At 38.9% G+C, this 18427-nt stretch overlaps 1 protein-coding gene across 5 annotated transcripts in view; it reads right to left on the reverse strand.

Moving 5' to 3' along the window:
• The window catches only part of DPYD (dihydropyrimidine dehydrogenase), a 368218-nt gene that overhangs the window by 41847 nt on the left and 307944 nt on the right, over positions 1-18427 (reverse strand). For all 5 annotated transcript variants that reach the window (XM_072867679.1, XM_072867677.1, XM_072867676.1 and 2 more), the window contains one exon: positions 9587-9766. In XM_072867679.1, coding sequence (XP_072723780.1) covers positions 9587-9766 — 180 coding nt within the window. The remainder of the gene's footprint in view (positions 1-9586; positions 9767-18427) is intronic.

The following is an 18427-nucleotide window of genomic DNA, read 5'->3' on the forward strand; positions in this document are numbered from 1 at the left end:
GGTTAGGATAAGAACAGTTTAATAATTAAAATAAAATAAAATATAATAATAATAATAATAATAATATTAATAATAATAATAATAATAATAACAACGATGTAATGAAAAGGAAAACAATGAGAGAGAGAGAAACAAAACCCAGGAAAAAAACAAGTGATGCAACCGCTCACCACCCACCGACCGACACTCAGTCCATCCCTGAGCAGCGATCGCTGCCCCCTGGCCAACTCCCCCCAGTTTATACACTGAGCATGACGTCATATGGTATGGAATAGCCCTTTGGCCAGTTTGGGTCAGTTGGCTTTGGTCCTGGCTGTGCTCCCTCCCAGCTTCTTGTGCACCTCCTTGCTGGCAGAGTATGGGAAGCTGAAAAGTCCTTGACTTAGTAAAAACACTGCTTAGCAACAACTAAAACATCAGTGTGTTATCACATTATTCTCATGCTAAATCCAAAACACAGCACTATACCAGCTACTAGGAAGCAAATTAACTCTATCCCAGCCAAAACCAGGACAGTATGTCTGTGACTAGTACCATAAACAAAATGGGAACACATAAATAAAAGTAGGTTTTACTAATAATAGCTACCTGTAGATACAGAAGAGACATTTCTGATTGCATAGATGTTTCTAAGCCACCTAGATGTCTATAGAATATAGCCTGCAACTCCATAAGACTACATCTCGTATAATATCAAGCATTTTACCAGTGCTTGATGAATAAAAAGATGGTTAGAAATACTGCTTAGAAATACACAATATTGTTAATAAATGACTTCTCTCACTAGGGGTAGATTCTAGAGGAAGAATTTCATATCATCAGGTTCTCAGACTAGTAATTATAGCTTCCATTTTGAAAGGCTCAACCTTGCTTTCATGGATGCAATTTGCATCAAAATCTGCACTTACAAAATCAGGGAGAAGAGTTTTGCACACATAAATTAATTGCTGACACATTTTCTAGTGCTTGAACTGTAGACAATTAGCTATCAATCACTACTGACCAGGGCTTTACTCAGTGAGGACACAAAAAATAAGGCTCTGCAACTAATACCAATCCCGCAAATACTGCAAATCCTAAACATCCCCAAACTCCATGAGTTTCACCTGACAAAGAAAAATCTCTTTGGCAGTAAAAGATGGTACAGAACTGAAGGTTGGAGAAAGAGGGGGGAGAGGGAGAGAGAGAGACTGATTTGCTCTCAATGAATATGAAAAAGCTGATCTCTGCCATTGAGGAAAATTCTTGCACCAGCAAGTGCTGACTGATTGCGATGAGGAATGCTTTATCACCAAGATCCAGACACCCTTTCATATGGTGATTATTATTCCTGTCATGACCCTCTGGTCATCAAGCCACAGTGTCTTTTGTCACGAAACAACTATCCAATAAGGAATAATCTAAGAATAAGCCTGTAGCATAATATCTTCTACTTGCTTATACACACAGCGGGAGCAGGAAAATCTTCTTCCTATGGGTTATTACCTGCTCTAATCCACTTCAGAAAATAGCAGTATTTCCTTAATTTTGTGAAGCATGCAAACATATTTTTCACAAACCACAGCTACCTGAATAGCTCAGCCCAGAGCTGAAAGCAAACCGAAAAGCTCTCTCAGGTAGTAACAAAAAGTCTAACATCACCATCAAATCCATGGCAGCACAGAAATTGTCAAATATTCCCGTTAAAACTTGATAAGGACTTGCAAAGGCTGAATTCCGTGCCAACTTGCCTCTACGTTTAATTTCATATTGTCTTCTATAAGGCTGAAGTCTGGCCTAATTCCTGATGCTATTCTTGGAGCATCAGCTCGTACAAATAGAGGTAATGCATGTACAAAGCCCCAACAAACAGCACATACCACCTAGCAACATTAGTTCTGTTTTAGTTCCAATACAATAAAACAATGCTAAAGTCTTCAGAATAGAGACATTTTATATTAACACCACCATTGTCCATATTAATATTATTCAATTATAAAATTCTGTAGAACTCATTTAACCTTCCATGCACTATTTCTCTGGCTTTTCTAATTCAGCTGCTTGAGAAAGGGGCTACCACTCTGCAGTCGCAGACAGTGCACACTGCGCTGAAAGCATCCAGGGGAGAAGGGCTGGGAACCTCTGCTCTGGGAGCAGACATGAGAAGCCATGTCTGGCCCCACAGGCTAGTTCTTTTTATGTCTTTTCTGTCCTTATTGCTTATGTAGATCACCTAACACAAGGGCTGTTTTGAATGGTTTTATCCAACTAGCAAGCTAACCCTAAGTAACAAATACAACAATACATATACAACTGTACAGAATAAAAAATTAATGGTGTTAGAGAAGGATGATGCACAGAGACATTATGTGTGACACTGGGGAGGAAGTGGGGGTAAGTGCGCATGGTTAATATGAAAAGATGTCAAAAAAAATGAAGCATAATAATAGTGCAATTTATCCTTGCTAAACGTACTGCGCTGTGCTATAATTAAATATGAAAACCTAAATTTATCTCTATGTTCGGCTGTCATTAACTTAACAGGGAGTGCACATGTTCTAATCTAATGGCTGTTTTTTTTCCTCCATGTGCAGCATATTAAAATGTATATTAGCCTCAAGGTGCATAAACACAAAATAATAGACCAAAGGTTTTGGCCTGTGGAGAAAAAAATCCATGCTCAAAGGCCGTCAAGTAGCTGGTGATGCAGGGGAGACACTCACTTAGCCTCATTAAGCCAAAGCTCTCTTTTGCTTGTCTTTTGTTCTGCATGACAGCAGCCTCTTTGTTGTGTAATAATTCATTCCAAGTTCGTTCCAAGCTACCGAAACTGGTGAACTGTGGCCATTTTAATGAGCAGTATTGGTGGTATGCATAATCTGGAAGCCACGTGGACCAGGCAATCACAGAGCACTGCAGCCAGCAAAATGAGATACTGTCGAAATCACAAATTTGTCAAGTTGTTTTTGGACAGGGTATTATAATAAGCACTAAAATATGCATCTTATTACTCTGCATCTGCCAGTCAAAGATCACTGTAATGAATGCATACTGCAGGGTATGACCAGGCCGTTTCCATAAGTAAAACAAACTGCAGAGTACAAAAAAAGAATTATGTATTTTTGGCAGTGCCTGGATTTTTTTTTTAAATCCTTTTGCATCAGGAGTTGGATTTTCCTGGCTTGATGTCCGTTGCCAGCAGTGAACGCACTAAAACCGCCACAGCCAAGAAGTTAACATGAATACATTGTTTCTTAATAGCCACATTTCCTGGCTGTGAATATGAAACTTTAAAGTCGGTGCTTGAAGCAAATTTAGCATACAGTACATATAAAACCCACAAAGATTAAACTACTTTAAATCCACTTTAATAATCCTAGTTCCTTTTGTTTTATCCATTTCTACTGCAAATGGCTTCACTGTTAGGGAAGATACATTTTATGTAACAACCTGCAGTCTCTGTGAGAAACAGCACTGTAGATAATCACAACATAAACTTCCATAATAGACCAGTTAGGAAAAAAAAATCATGTTAGAGAGGTCCTTTTTTCTACAAAGTGGTCAGGCCAGGGATTGTTCATAATTGCTTTCGGCTTGCAAATGCTGGGAGGTTCACCAACAGCAGCAAACCTGGTAAGTGTGACTTGCGTAGTGGGGTGCAGAGGTCTGCTCTGCTGGTGCTCCCCAAAACGCTGCTGGTGATGCTCCACAGAGGGACCATCAGGCTCCCACGTGGAGCCATGCCTGTGGAGACCTTTCATCACGTCAGGGGAGGAGGTGAAAGACTGAGAGGGGGAAGCAGGAGGAAAGGACTTACTTCCTCATCTGCCTGCAGATGCTGGTTCAGATATATTTTGGCAGAGACTTATTTTCAGTCAACCCAACAAGCGTATGTGGCAACAGTCCCTCAGTGTGCTGATGCACAGTTCCCATAATATCCTAAACCAAGAGGTTTCTTGATCAATACTGGCTTACACTTAAGAGGCTTTGCCTGGCTGAGAGCTATACTTCAGGTGCAAGCCCTAGCTAATGGGAAAGAGGGTCAAACAGCCTAAAATTGATTTTTTTCCCCCCTCTGACTCTTCTTCAGAACTGATGATGGCAATATGGGAAAAAGGGTTTCTTCATCAATGTTAATTTTTTATTGCAATCTCTATACCATCATATGATGAGACAGTCGGTATTTCTGAACATGGCCACAAATACCATTTGTTTTGTCTTCTTTATGCAGTGCTGGAAACAAGGGGACAGCTCTTTACCATACTGGACAAACTTGCCTTCCCGAACAACAAGGAGCACTTCCAAAAATGAAGGGTGAAAACCTCTGCTCAGTGACGGCAGACAGAGGTCTTGAAGAATCTGAAGGCAGCCAAAACTTGGTTAGCGCAATAGTGTTCTTGCATGGCTGGGAGTTCACATTTTATTTATTTATTTAATAGAAGAGCTAATTTAATATTTTGTATGAAAACTCAATGGTATAGCAAGGTTTTCTCTCTGCCATACAAAAGGCAGAGAAATATTAGATTTGAGTGCAATCAAGTTAGAATTTAGCAGGTTTGTACCGTTCAGAAGACTCAGCTTTTAGTACCCACAGATACTTGAAGGAAGTGTGCATTTTAGTCTTAATGGGAAGTCCATGCATTTAGAGAGCAAAATCAGCAGCTTGCTAAATTTAAGGTGATGAGAATTTTCATTATAGTTCATACACTGTGCATGTTCAGGATCATTCTCTCTCATCTGTCTGCTGGAGAAAACCACCTTCTATAAATGTGTTTTTATCAGATATGTTTTTAACATTTTCAATACAGCACACCCTTAACAGTTGAGGAAGATCCACTATGAAAACCAGTTTGGTATGGGTTTTGGATATTTCTGGAATCAAGATGCTTAAATTATTACTTTTTCTTCATTTTAATTTCTTAACTGTTAGACATGATCAAACAAACATCAGTTTTTGCAAAACTTCTGGTGCTGAAAGCAAGGTATGAAACATCCATATATATTTATCACTTCCTATAAACCCACACCTACCAACTGAATACACTGCCATATTTTTAATGTTTAGCTACCTGGCATGTATAGAGGCCACTGTGTAAAGTATGATTTTTATAGCTGACATGAGGTGGAAGTTTATACAGAAAAACACTATACCACTTCTGTGACCACCAGCTGACACCAGTGCATTTCTGGGACATAATCACTTTGTCTGTCTGGAGTAAGATCAGTGAGCAACTAATAAAAAAGTCCTGTGATAAACAGACAAGGTGAGACAGTGACCACAAACAGGAGATCAAATTGCACCTCTGGGGAATACTGTACCTTATCCAGATACCTAGTGAGAACAGAGTTATCTTTATTGCTCCTGGTCATGTATCTTCCTGAGAAACTCAGGAACATTATTTTAAAACATAATTCTGTTAATTTTGGATTATAAGGATACTACCTGTGCTCTCCCTCTCTCTTATGCAGCCTCCCTAATAACTTTGGGTTGTAAGAGCATGCTCTACATCTTAACTGTCTGCCTGATTGCATCATGCACTTGATCTCAGTCCTAAATTCATGCTGAGGTAAGTATGCTTTTACAAAATTTCTTCCTCGAGGGAGTTAGTGAGAAGCAGTGTGGTGTCATCATTACCTTGCCATTCTCTCATCTCAGTGTCGAGATTTGCAAGCTGAGATTATAGCTGAGACAAGCTGACAAGTTTTATTCCATGCATTTAATGGAAAGGTGATTCAGAGGTGATATTAATGACAGTCATCTGTGTCAAGGCTTCAAATGTCAGGTCCTCCCACAGGAAAAAAAAAACACAACTAAATAAGCCATCAGAAAAGCAATGAGGAAGGAAGCCCGGAAGATTGGCTTTGTCCACCTTTGTGAGTCTGATGCAGCATCTGTGCTAGGATGCTTTGGAGTGGTTATGGATAAGGCTACAACCACAGGAAAGAATGAATAAAATTGGTGGAGCTATGGAAAACAGTATCACTCGGTGACTGGAAGTCACAACTGAGGTTAGCATTTCTAAGCAGGAATCTCACTGCTATTACAGGAAGTGTAGTACCCCAGGTCACATCTTGGACAATGACAAGTATTGACTCAGCAGCAACTGCTGTGTTAGCAAAATGGAAAAAGCTAGTGCTATTGAAACGACTATCAGAAAATATCTACTAGCTAGCTCAAAGATGATAAATTTAGGGTCTATATACCAAAAAATACATTCTGCAACAGTGAAAAACATAAGAACAGCACTCAAGTTTCCAAAATATTTTCCAGTGCTATGATGGTTCTCATATGTTAAGGGCTATAAATTATCAGATTAAAGTATTAGTTTCATTAATGCAGAAGCATGAACAGGTACTAATCAACATGATTCTCTTTTTCAGCCAAAAGTTGATATGTTTGCTATTAAACTGCTTATTATATTACACTAGTTAGCACAGTATTTTTAGTATTCTTTCTGTTTAGGAAGGAAATTATTGTGATAAATGTAACAACTGACAGTGATAACTGTTCAGTTTGTCATTTATCTGGTGACTGCATGGCAAGACAGCTTCAGTTTGATGTCAGGTGTACCATTTAGAAGAAAGTATTTATCTTTTAGTTTACTCTGGTCATCAAATACTACAATATTTCATGACAAAACTCTACAGTGTCACTCCCCTGTGGCAACACTCTGCACACAGCATGTTTGATGCTGAAACCAGGGCAGAAAATGAATTATCAAAAGAATAGTGCACTGCTATATAAAAATATAGACATTAAAATTCAATATTGCACTGTGAATCAAAATAGATACTATTATGAACATACTTAGCTGGGAATAGAACCAGTCCTAACTCTGTAATATATTCAAAAGTGGGAGATGCTCAATGAATTTGTATACAATCAGAAGGCAAGTGGTTCTTGACGCTGTCGAAAATAATTCTTGTCCCTCAGTTCCTTGTCATTAAATTGTCAGTTGCCTGAATTTCTTATCCCCGTAATTCTATATGAAAATTAATAGGAATTTTGTAACAAAATGGAGGATGATTCCTTTATATTTTTACATTTACTGCACCAAAAATACAACATATCAAAATTAGCATCTTCACTTTTTTTTTTTAATGCAAAAATTCATCAGTATTTGCTGTTTAGCTTCTCATGGGGTCTTACTGAAGAAACTGCCTTTCATCTCACAATACCAAGACAAACTTGGTCAGCTCCTTATAAGTTTTTAAAATCATACTGCAGGATTTCGGCTGTCACATTTTGCTTCATGTATAACATATACATTCCTACACATTACTTTTATCGATGAGAACATATACATCACATCAACAGGGTATCTTCTCTTTTCCAAATAGAGAGTGAGGACATGCTTTTTAGTGAATTTAGTTTAGAAAGAGAATCAGAAGTGTGTGTTATGACTTGCTGCCAAGCAAGCTAGATATTTTTGTTTGAATCTAGATGAAACTACAGTACTTAACTAAATTTACTAGGCACAAGTACATGAAATCCAATATTGATAATAATTTATGAAGGTAAGAATACTGATTCCTATAATACTGCAAACTTAGTTTATGATAACATAATTAGTTACACTAATAACACTGCTTAGGCACAGTCTTGCTAATTATGATATTATAAATATTAATGATATCAAGCCTTTGTATTTGACTGCCCCTAGTAGGATCATTTATCATGGTACTTCCTTTTACCCATGTTGTATTATTTTTCTTCCTTTTCCCTTGAATGTTCATTTCTGGACAAACAGCCATCTGGAGCTTATGCCTAAAATATATCACTACCTTATCAATGATGCAGCCTGGTTAACTTTATATGTTATTATTTAGTAGCAATGATCCAATGACATAATTCAGTGCTAAGGGCAATCAAATACACAATCAGTTATATTCTGTATGCCTTGTTCCTTTTAAATGTCTAACAGAGCCAGCCAGACAGGATTACATAGGGCTTTGTTTTTCATTCTTTTTCATGTGACCTGTTTCAAGATAAGATTCCTTTGAATTATTAAATGCTTCCTTAAAGCATCTTTTCACATTACCTTTTTAAAGTTAATTATTGATGTAGTGACAAGCAGAAAAGACTAAGGATTATAATTTTTTTTTTTCTCATTCAAAAGGACATGAGAAACATCTTTGACAATGGTTGTCTGTTTAGTAAAATACAAAGGTAATACAAAGACAGAACAATGAATGCAGCTTTAAAGAAGAATTACAACAAATCTCTGTTACATGAATTGGAAATGCTGTGTATGTTTCTACAGGTGTTAAAGGAAGGAAGTTTAGATATAACCCTTTGAGCCTGGTTTAACTGCTTAACATAAGTAGATGAAAATGAAACTGCTTATATCTTGTTTTATTTTTAAGCAGTGTATTATCCAGAGGTTTAGGAATAGGATTGTCTTTTCTCCTGGAAGGTAATGTTATAATTTTCAGAGCTCCACAGAGAACAACAACAATATAGGAGTCTCTAATCTCCTGCTAAATCCAACTCCAGTCATCAGCAACGATAAGCAGAGATTTGGAGACGTTTGACACTCCAAATCCTATTCTTTTGTAATTCTTTACTTTTTACAACATTTTCAACAGTGTTATATCAGATTTTTGGAAGGGTAATCAATAGGCATGATGTAGAACTGAAATCAGTCTTCAAAGTGATCCCCTCTAGTAACCAGAAACAAAAGCTCAGCCTCCCTGCTGTGCAGGTATTTTGCTTAGAGCAGTAGGCAGCGGGGCATCAGTAGGAAGCCAGTTACACCTCCTTGCTTCTCAGCATTGATCAGCCAGTGCCCTGGTGGAGGGGTGAGCAGTACTGGGGTGGCTGCAACCCACTGCATCTGGCAAAAATCTCCAAAGATGCTTTTGTAGCAGGGAACTACTAGAGCAGAGAGGAAAGACCGTCCAGAGGTTAGGATTTCAGAGAGATCATAGTTTACATTCCTATTCCACCACAGACTTTCTAGGTTTAAATGATCTTGCAGAATCTATTAAATTATTTGGTGTCACTGTTCCTCACCTGGAACCTCCCTGCCTTGCAGAGAGTTTCGGAGTCAGTACACATGAAAGACCATGAGATGCTCAGGTATGATGATCAAAGGGCCACTCCTACCTGATCTAGTGTTCCAACTAATGGCTGGTTTGTGACAAGCTGTCTCAGCTGGCCAGGTCCAATGCTAGGGGGCTTTCATGTCTCCTGAATGTTGCACCCTGGCTGGAACACCCAGGAACTTCTGGTACAATATTAGTATCAATCTGAATCGAGTTGAGTTTCATTAAAACAAGCAGTTCCAGAACTTGTTCCACTGCATTTGTAATTTTACATCCTACACTTTTTTGAAGACATGATGTTATGAATCAAGTGGACAGATCATATTTATAGTAAAAATGCTATCCCATATCAAGTCATTTCAAGTTTGTCTTCTTAAGCTGCCTTCAGATATTTGTTAATACTCAGACAGAAAAAGACTTGGTCACAAATTGTGACAGCAGCAGTGGTTAACCAAGGTAAGTAGCAGAAACTGCACACAATGATTATGGAATTGCTGAGACGTAGTGTCAAAGCTGAGACGTAGTGTCATTATACAGGAACGGCAATGAAACAACATACCTTTCCCATCAGATCAGCAATTCTAGGTACTGGTTTTCCTTTCTGATGGCGCATGGTTGCAGGACTCTGTCCATTCCAGTCTTCAAGTTCCTCAATGCTTTTCAGGTAAAGAAGAGCTTGCAGTCCAGTGCAGTAGTCATCAATAACAGTGAAATCTTGATTCTGGATTGCACTGCACACCTATGAAATATAAGTCAGTTATCAGCAACATCCTGGCAGAGGAGAATATGGAATTAGCAAGCTCTTTGGACTTACTGATTATCAGATGACCCTTCCTGCAACTTCACTGGGAAAAAACTATGAGAATTCAGGATATTAATTGGCTGCTTAATCCTATGTCATGATACCACCACTGCAGTTCAGGAAAAAAAGGACTCAATAACACTAGTTATGCCTCGGTTTCCTAATGGCAGCTCTTGGACCAGACTTGAAAGCTGTTCAGAATTAAGCCCAGTCCCAAGTGTGCCTTCTGGGGCATTGATGCTGAGCATGCCAAGCACACTGGCAAACCATCAGTTATGCTCAGACCTTTGCCTGCAGACAGACAGTGGTATTCCCCAGCCTGCTCTCTTCAGGAAGCACAGAGATATAACCAGTTAGGTCCCAGTCAAGCAAATCACAGAACCACAGACTTGCTGAGGTTGCAAGGCATCTCTAGAGATTGTTTTGTCTAACCTCCCAGCTCAGAGAAGGATCAACTAGAGGAGGCTACCCAAGACCATATCCAGTTGGGGTTTGAATATCTCCAAAGACAGAGACTACACAACCTCTCCAAGGAACCTGGTCCAGTGTTCAATCTCCCTTGCAGCTTTTTCTTATACTTAAATGGAATTTCCTGTGTTCCAGTTTGTGCCCATTGCCTCTTGTCCTTTCACTGGATACCCCTGAGAAGAATCTGGCTCCAAATGAAAGTGTCTCAGCAAACAGCACCCATTAAGCTGACCTGTTAGTATGGGTGAGCATTGCCAGGCACAGAACAGAACTGTCCCCTTCTGCTATTCAGTGGTACTGGGAGGCCAGGCCACTTTATTTTAGATACTTTAGAAACACAGATAGCAATATAGCTTTATAAATTTATAAAGCAATGATCCCTGACCTGCAGAGCTTAACATGTAAACATAAAACTACTGGCAGCAGAGAACAGTCTGACCATTAACACGGATTCTTCTGGACCACTTTGTGGATATCAATTCAGATTTAAACCCACAGAGATTCCCAACAAAACTGACAAGTGAATAAAAAATCCCTGACTCTTCTCTGAACACCTTCTCATTAGCTAAACTCTAATCATCCATCAGTGACGAGGTGCAGGGTTGGCTGGGTACCATTAATTGTCAGTCCCTGGAAATGCTCTGAAATTCCGGATGTGTCAGTGTTTTCCGCCTTTGATTCAGCTTTTATTCTACAAGCTAAAAAGAATGCTCCTGATAATACCTACACTTACATACACACATAATGAACACAACAATGAAATAGCCATCTATTTTAGAACATGAATGTGTGCACGTGCACAAACACATCCACATTCCTTGGACATGAAAACACACCTTGGATCATAATTGACATCGACACTTAAAAAATACAGGAAATACGTAATTGTTTTTCACATTTCAGAAATGATAATACAACTTGCGATTCTGAAGACAGGTACACATCACATTGTAAAATACCATACACTACAGCTGTACAAGGAAAAAATAAGGGTGGACTATAAAATAAGCACAAGAACATTTTTCTATGCAGCGCATTTACATTACACAAAATCTGTTTCTCTGGAGAAACAGTGTGGGCATTAATTAGGTCTGTTACGCCTTCCATAGACTTCAAGATCTTTTTTTTTCCAGAGCAATTATAGAGAACATCATAATAATTTCCTGTACAGGTTATTTAACTGCAAAACTCAACTGATACTTATTTAAACCTTTTTGTTCACCAAGGGATTCTCTATTTTTTTAGTGCATGGGTAACATTTTTATTAGCTATTCTTAAAAATACTAAAACTGTAAAAAAAATACAGTTAAAAGCCATGTCATGTCTTTTGAAACAAGTTCAGGCACTGTTGTCAAAATCCTGAAATATTTTGACAGGATGTATACACATGAGATACACTGGAGGATACCTGTAATAACCTTATAAATAAAGAGGCTTTTACTGTTTTCCATCTTGTGGTACAGTGTTACGAACTGCAATAATATAAAAATGTGCAGAAGCTGACATCACACTAAGAGCTAACGTTTGATCCCTGTGAGTCTATGTGCAGTGCACAGTTTGCCTTCCCTGGAAAGCCAAGCAGGTTCCAGAACTGAAGGCAAAATGCAATTTTTTAAGAAAAATATAAATCTCTGCAATAAAGAAAAATGTTATCTGAAATGGAAAGACTTAGAAACAGAATTAGCAAGTGGTTTCAGACGATCCTCCTCTTCCGTAGGAGCCTTATGACCGTGGTGCCCAATGGCACACATAATTAACCAAAGACATGCCTTTCACTGATTTCACTGTGTAAAAGCAAGTGCTTATGTTTATGGGCCTTTCCTAGAACAAGAGATTCAAACATTAACACATACAAAACCAACAGAAATAGTTTTGCCATGTTTTTGGCAAATTCGAAAACATTCTGAGCTTCGAAATTTCTTATGTTGCACATATCAGATGGTGAGATTTGTGTTGTAGGCTTACAGTATCTTCCATGAATCAATGTAGAAGCCTTTGCTGCATTTTAAAAGGTGTGAACAAAGTCAAGATAAAAGGTCACCCTGACCCATCAGCCATGACAATTTCTACACCACAGAGAGAGGTTTTTAGCATCATACTTGGCTGCCTCTGAATCACCAGTTTAAATGACACTGTGCCCTCTTTTCAGCACAAGAGAAGTGGCAGGGCAATAGACCAGGTGAGACTCAAACTCACGCATCCGGAAAAATCGCAGAAGAACTGAACCGACCCGTCTCCACACATCATTAATGCCCCTGCTTCATTCCTGCTGCTTGGGAACAGGCATGCTTCCCTGCCCTTGCAAAGCTAAACATTGAGCCCCCTCTTCTGCTGGTATCTTATTTTACGGGTGTGAAGAGCAGGAAGAGCAGTCCAGCTATGGCCATATTTAAAATGGAACTACCTTTTGGTTGCTACCACCTCTCATTTAACGTCTTATTAAACTACCTCAACAGGAGATAAAGGTGAGCAGGGTGCTGCTGCAACAGCTGTTGTCCGTACCTTGCACACCGACTGGCGCAGCAGCATGAAACTGAACTGCAATCAATCAGCCCTGCCCACTCAGCTCCCTTCCTCAGCATCATGCTTTTACCAACCTAACATAGTGAAATGTGCTTCCCTTTAGGCCCTGAAGCAAAAGCCTGAACAAAAACGTAACGTCATAACTGAGAACATACACATGGTCATATTGTGCCAGACCAGCTGTCAGTATCCTGTGGCCAACAGAAGCCGCTTATGGACAAGTACAAGAAACAGAGCAAGTGTGGATCAGTTGCTCGCGTGGCTTATCAGCCCGGGTTCTGGCAAGCAGTAGTGCTGGGACTTTGCATGGCAGAGATGGCACCTGTTTAATATCTGTTGATCCTAAATAATCCAAGTGAATCTGTTTTATGAGTAAATTAACATTCAACTGTTCACTGACCCAGGCTTTCACCTGAAACATTTAGGTAGAAAGTAGCTTTTTCTTCTTTGGAAGATGAGGGACAGGCCCTGTGAGCTAGCTATGGGACAGAGCGAGGCCCAGATCACAATGAAGCTGGTAGCTGTCCTGCTGACAAGTGCTGTCCTGCTGTCTTGCTTGTGTTTGTCTCTAGCTTTGGACTAGAACCTGGGCTAGAAGAGAAAGGTGCTCCATTTTTCCTGCTTAGAAAGATAATGTTGATATTATAACATTATGTTATAATAGATGTTATAATATGTTATAATGTTGATAAAGATAATATTCATATTGCACTAATATACAGGGAGATAATTTTACACAAGCTTGGTTTTACTGCATTGTCCTGCTCTGCCTTGGCAGTAGAACTGCTACAATTTCATTTGTAACATCTGACCTTCTCCCCTTTCCCCCAGATCCAGACTCCAGTGATTGCCCCTTATGTCCCAAAAGAGACAAGCAGGCCAACATGCTATGTATGATCAATTATATTGTGCCCTCAGTATCCTGAAATCTGAAACTGTTCTGTGTAAGTTGCAACTGTAGGTTACAAATTCTAATCTATACAGACATGTCTGAGATACTAAAAGACACAATGCCTGCTTTGCTGCTGGTAAATCAAACATACACCAAATAATCTCATTGGGGAATGGGGATGTGAAATGAATCACAGGCTAAGGCTCTAAGTAAAACTGTTCTGCAAAATGCAATGATGGGAGACGCATGCAAAGGTCTCTGCTGATGTCTTGCATAAGAAATGACCTGTCTGCTCTATTACTAAATAAACATAAATACTGAGTCTAACTTTGTCAAAGGATCTAGAGCCATTACAAATCTTACTTGAGGAACTGAAGTAAATTGTCAGGAGATTATTACTGTGTAAAAAGAATTTTACAGGTTACATGATTGTTATTAATCATTCACATCAATCTGAAACTTTTAATTTACATAGTTTGAAGAAAAAGTTCATTACTGGTGACAGGTACTACCACATCAGTTATAAAACACTGTAAACACCTTTGCTTTTAGCAGAATCATTACACAACAAAGACATGCCAATTTCTGAAATCTTTACTGAGGCAAATCCCCTGCACCATTTACTGAGAGCTCTGTCTGTGTAAGACCTTTCAGGTTTTGTCCATAGTCTCTGTTTCTAGGAGCCATGGAAAAAATACCCAGACATTGCATTTTATTTTTGTTTCGCCTTCTAGAAAAATGGACGTGGTTCCTGTCCAAACTTTGGCATGTCCTGGGAGACTATGCGGAAGACCTGTGCCATCCATGCAGAACCTGGACAAGGTGGCTGAGGCATTTCCAGCCAGATCACCCACTAAAGCAATTCCCATTCAGTGTTGTCCTTGCATTTTCCCATTGGGGGATGTTGCAGAGGAGAAAATATTTTCTGTAACACTAGAAAGAGGAAACAATGCATTCCACTTCAGGCATTACTCTGTCCACTCTCTCTTACCCCTCGACCTTCAGTTTTTACATAAACTCATTATTGTATGGTGAAATCCCATCTGGACAGGTGATGATGGGGAAGATGGTGCCAAAAAAGGAACCCACTCCCCACCTCTATTCTTTCCATTCCATCAATAGCAGGGGTTTCAGCAGAGGTGGCAGAGGAGGTGCAGATCTAGACACGTTTGTATCAGTTCTTCCCTACACTACTTTCAACTAACAAGAGGTAGTGTGTCTCTAATCTCATATACTGCTAGTTCACTGTAAAAGGCTGGAGCAGGTCAGAGAATCTAGCCTGTTTAATAATGTGTTGCTTTGCAAGAAGTGTAAGTATTCTTGGTGTGACTAGATCTGTGAGAACAAGAATGCTGCAATGTCTGGCAGCAGTCGTACTGTATTCGAAATTGTCTCAAAGCACTATTAAAACGCTTTGCCAACAATGAATTTGTGGTAGGAGACAATAGCTTGGAGAAAATTTTGATTCTTACACCTCTCCAAAATATTCCCCTCTTCAGAATATGGGTGTAAAATAATTGTCATTTTTATGAAAACAGAAGTAACAGTAAGGAGGCAGATGGGTGGCAGTGATACACAGTCTAGAAGGAAGAAGATTGATGGGTATATATTTGTATATACAAACGCAAATCACATAGCTTGACTGTTCTACCATATTAGTTTCCATTTGTTGTAGCTGTAAAACATCAAAGTGGTGATGTCCCCATATATTGCATTTAGTGGTAATGTAACGGACTACCAAAAAAAAAAAAAAATCAAAGTGAGAGTTTCTAAGTAGTTTCCTGGCAATTGAGACAGCAGGCTCTTTCATCTGTGCTGTAACTGTGGCAGTGCATTGATTTAAACTCCTTCTGAGATCTCAAATGCTTTTATATTCTTAGGTCTCGCTGGCTGCTTTCTTTTTGCTTTTTTTTTCCCCTTCAAATGATAAAATTCTAGCATTTAGCAGAATGCCATCTTGCTTCCCCAGAAGACGGAGACTTATTTCAGCTTTGGTTCTAAACTGCATAAGATCTCTAAATAAAATAGCTCTCAAAATGCCATCCGATTAGGAAACTGGCCTTTGACTTCACAGTTTCTAATATTCTTAGCATAGCAAGGGGATAAACAACTATTATTCCTCTGAAATACCTGTGAGAGGTTTTACAATGGATTAACATTTTTGCTTTTCCATTAATTTGGTTGACTTCCTTTGAAATACTTTTACTGATATGCCCAAATGGTAAGCAAAAGATTTACTGTTTTGGTTTTATATTATAATATATTTTCAATTTTAGCATTATTTATCATCTTTTTATAGAAGCTTTCTTTTTCTATTAAAAATTCTTCCTGATAAGTATTGAAGACATAAATCCACCTTCTTGTTAGAGAAACATTTATGAATGACTCTAAGCTGTTTTTCAATGTATAGTTGAGGTACTGCTTTTTTGATTAGTGTCTATTGATTAAGATTCTGGTGGAAAAAGACTGAAGTTGTAAATGAATGCAAGGTGCTTCAGGAAGGATTTCGTTTGTGCCTATCTGGGTATCCATATGAATCAACAGACTTAAGAAAATTAGTTTTATCATAGTGGGCAAAAGCATGTTATAATGTGGGTAAGCCATACATATAATTTAAAATTTATTCTCAAAAGCAAGTAGCAAAAATTGACTCAACTAAAGGAAGATCTTTCTGGGCCATGCAATCTATATGCTGCCTCGCTCTTGCCTATGGAAATGAAAATGTATGTTTTCTAGCCCCTGTACAATGATTTAGATGTGCCTAGATCTACAAAGTAAAAAGCAGTACACACAGCATTGGTTGTCTGACACAGTACCCATAATAATGTGGCAAGAGCTGCAATGTGAGAGTAAGCAGACAAATAAAATCTCTTCTGAGAGGGGTTTCTGTACTTACAACTCTCAGGATACCAATGTCTATGGAAAGGCTGCCTGTATAACAATGGTTTCTCCTCCTCATGTCTCGTTGAGCACTGACTTACCAGTACATTAAATGCGTAGCCTAAATTATCCTTTCTATCAGCAATTATTACTTTTGCGAGAGGGTTGTAGGATTAAGAACATTAGGGGAAGTGGATTATCAGACAATGTGGTGCACTCTCTGGAAAAAAAAGAGATTCTTTGTTTTAAAGAACAAATTTGTAAGTAACAAAAAGCTTCCCAAATATTGATACAGTACAGATGGAATGATTTGATTCATTCACATTAGCTGCTTAAATGACTCTAGAGATATAGGTTAGCAGATGGGATGTTACTTAACAAGGCTTCAGATACTGGATCAAGATGCAAAACTGATTTGGATGATAGCTGATAGCCTTTTTAAAACATTAGAATTGAGCTAATATAAATGAACTAATGAACTACTATTTGTTCCAAAGTCTAGTACAGCTTTTAGAAAGCAGCTTGAAGGACTCAAATATTACATCTATGAATTGTCTGAATTGTGTGAAAAAACCCACATAATCTTTTTTACTGAGTCCTAGACTTGAAGTCCTAATGACCTGAGGGCTTACTAGCGACACTTGAGGGGCAACACACAGAAGAAAGATTCAAAGATGCTAACAACTCCAGGCTCTGCAGAGTAGGCAACCATTCACATAGGGCTTAAGAAATCTATATTAAAAAAATGACTGGATGGTCCAATGTCATGTGGGTGTCAGTAATGAAGTATTTCAGTTATTTTGTTATACCTCAAGTGAGTTCATCAGACAAGCTTGAGGTAAAGTGTCATTCTAATCAGAAGTATAGCTAATGTCAGTAAGTAACGGAGCTCAAAATGAGTTAAAATGAGAAGAAGGTCTTCAGCCCATGCAAGACAAGCTTGCAGGATAAGAGCTCTATCTCCTGTACAGCTTGGATCCTCTCTACAACAGGACAACATAATGCTAACGTGGTGTTGAGCAGAGCTGAGCTGACATTTAGGGAGCATTGAGGCAGGGACCACAGGTAAGGAAATAAGGACGCAGTAGCTGGGCAGCAAGAAGAGCCACACAGCTTGTGTCGCAGCCACAGCAGCCTCCTGAGACGGGCTGTAATGAAAAGCCTCCCTAGCACCAAGGTGACAGTTACTCCCGCTGGCACAGAGCCCCCGAAGCACCTGATTTTGGGGGGTAAAAGATAGACCTTGTTTGTGTATTGCACTCCAGCAACTATGGGCAACTGTGAGTGGCCAACAACGAAGGAGGAAAAAAAAGTCTAGAATCCCTTAGCCACTTATCAGACAAGGGCACGGCAGGGGATAAGAGCACTGTAAGGGATCCTTTAGGAATGTTATCCGACGCATTAATTCCTAGCCTATTCAAATGTATTTTTCCTCCCCTTAAGTTCTTCTCTGCCAATTAATGTATCTTTGATCTAAATAGCTAAACTGGGTGTTTGGGAGAGGGAAACTGGTACTTATCAAGGGACCCTGAACGATGCAATTTTGTATCCCGTGTCTTTGAGAGGGGAAATGCGAAAGAAATCAAGAATTTTCAGAAGGCTCCCTGAGGTAATTGTTTTTTTTTTCCCTGTCAACCACCCCTAGAGGAATGGTTATATTTCCTTATCTCACTAAAGCATTCTGTCAGTTCTTGGAACTACAAAGTGGACCTTTATGCAGTAGGTGGGCACACACATTGATAAAAGTGCTGATCATGATCATCTTTACTAAGAAAACAAATATGATTCCACATGTCTTGAGCATTGAGAAGTGTGGGAAACAGCCTCATAATCAG

The sequence above is a fragment of the Ciconia boyciana genome, chromosome 7, assembly GCF_034638445.1.
Source record: "Ciconia boyciana chromosome 7, ASM3463844v1, whole genome shotgun sequence".
NCBI lineage: Eukaryota > Metazoa > Chordata > Aves > Ciconiiformes > Ciconiidae > Ciconia > Ciconia boyciana.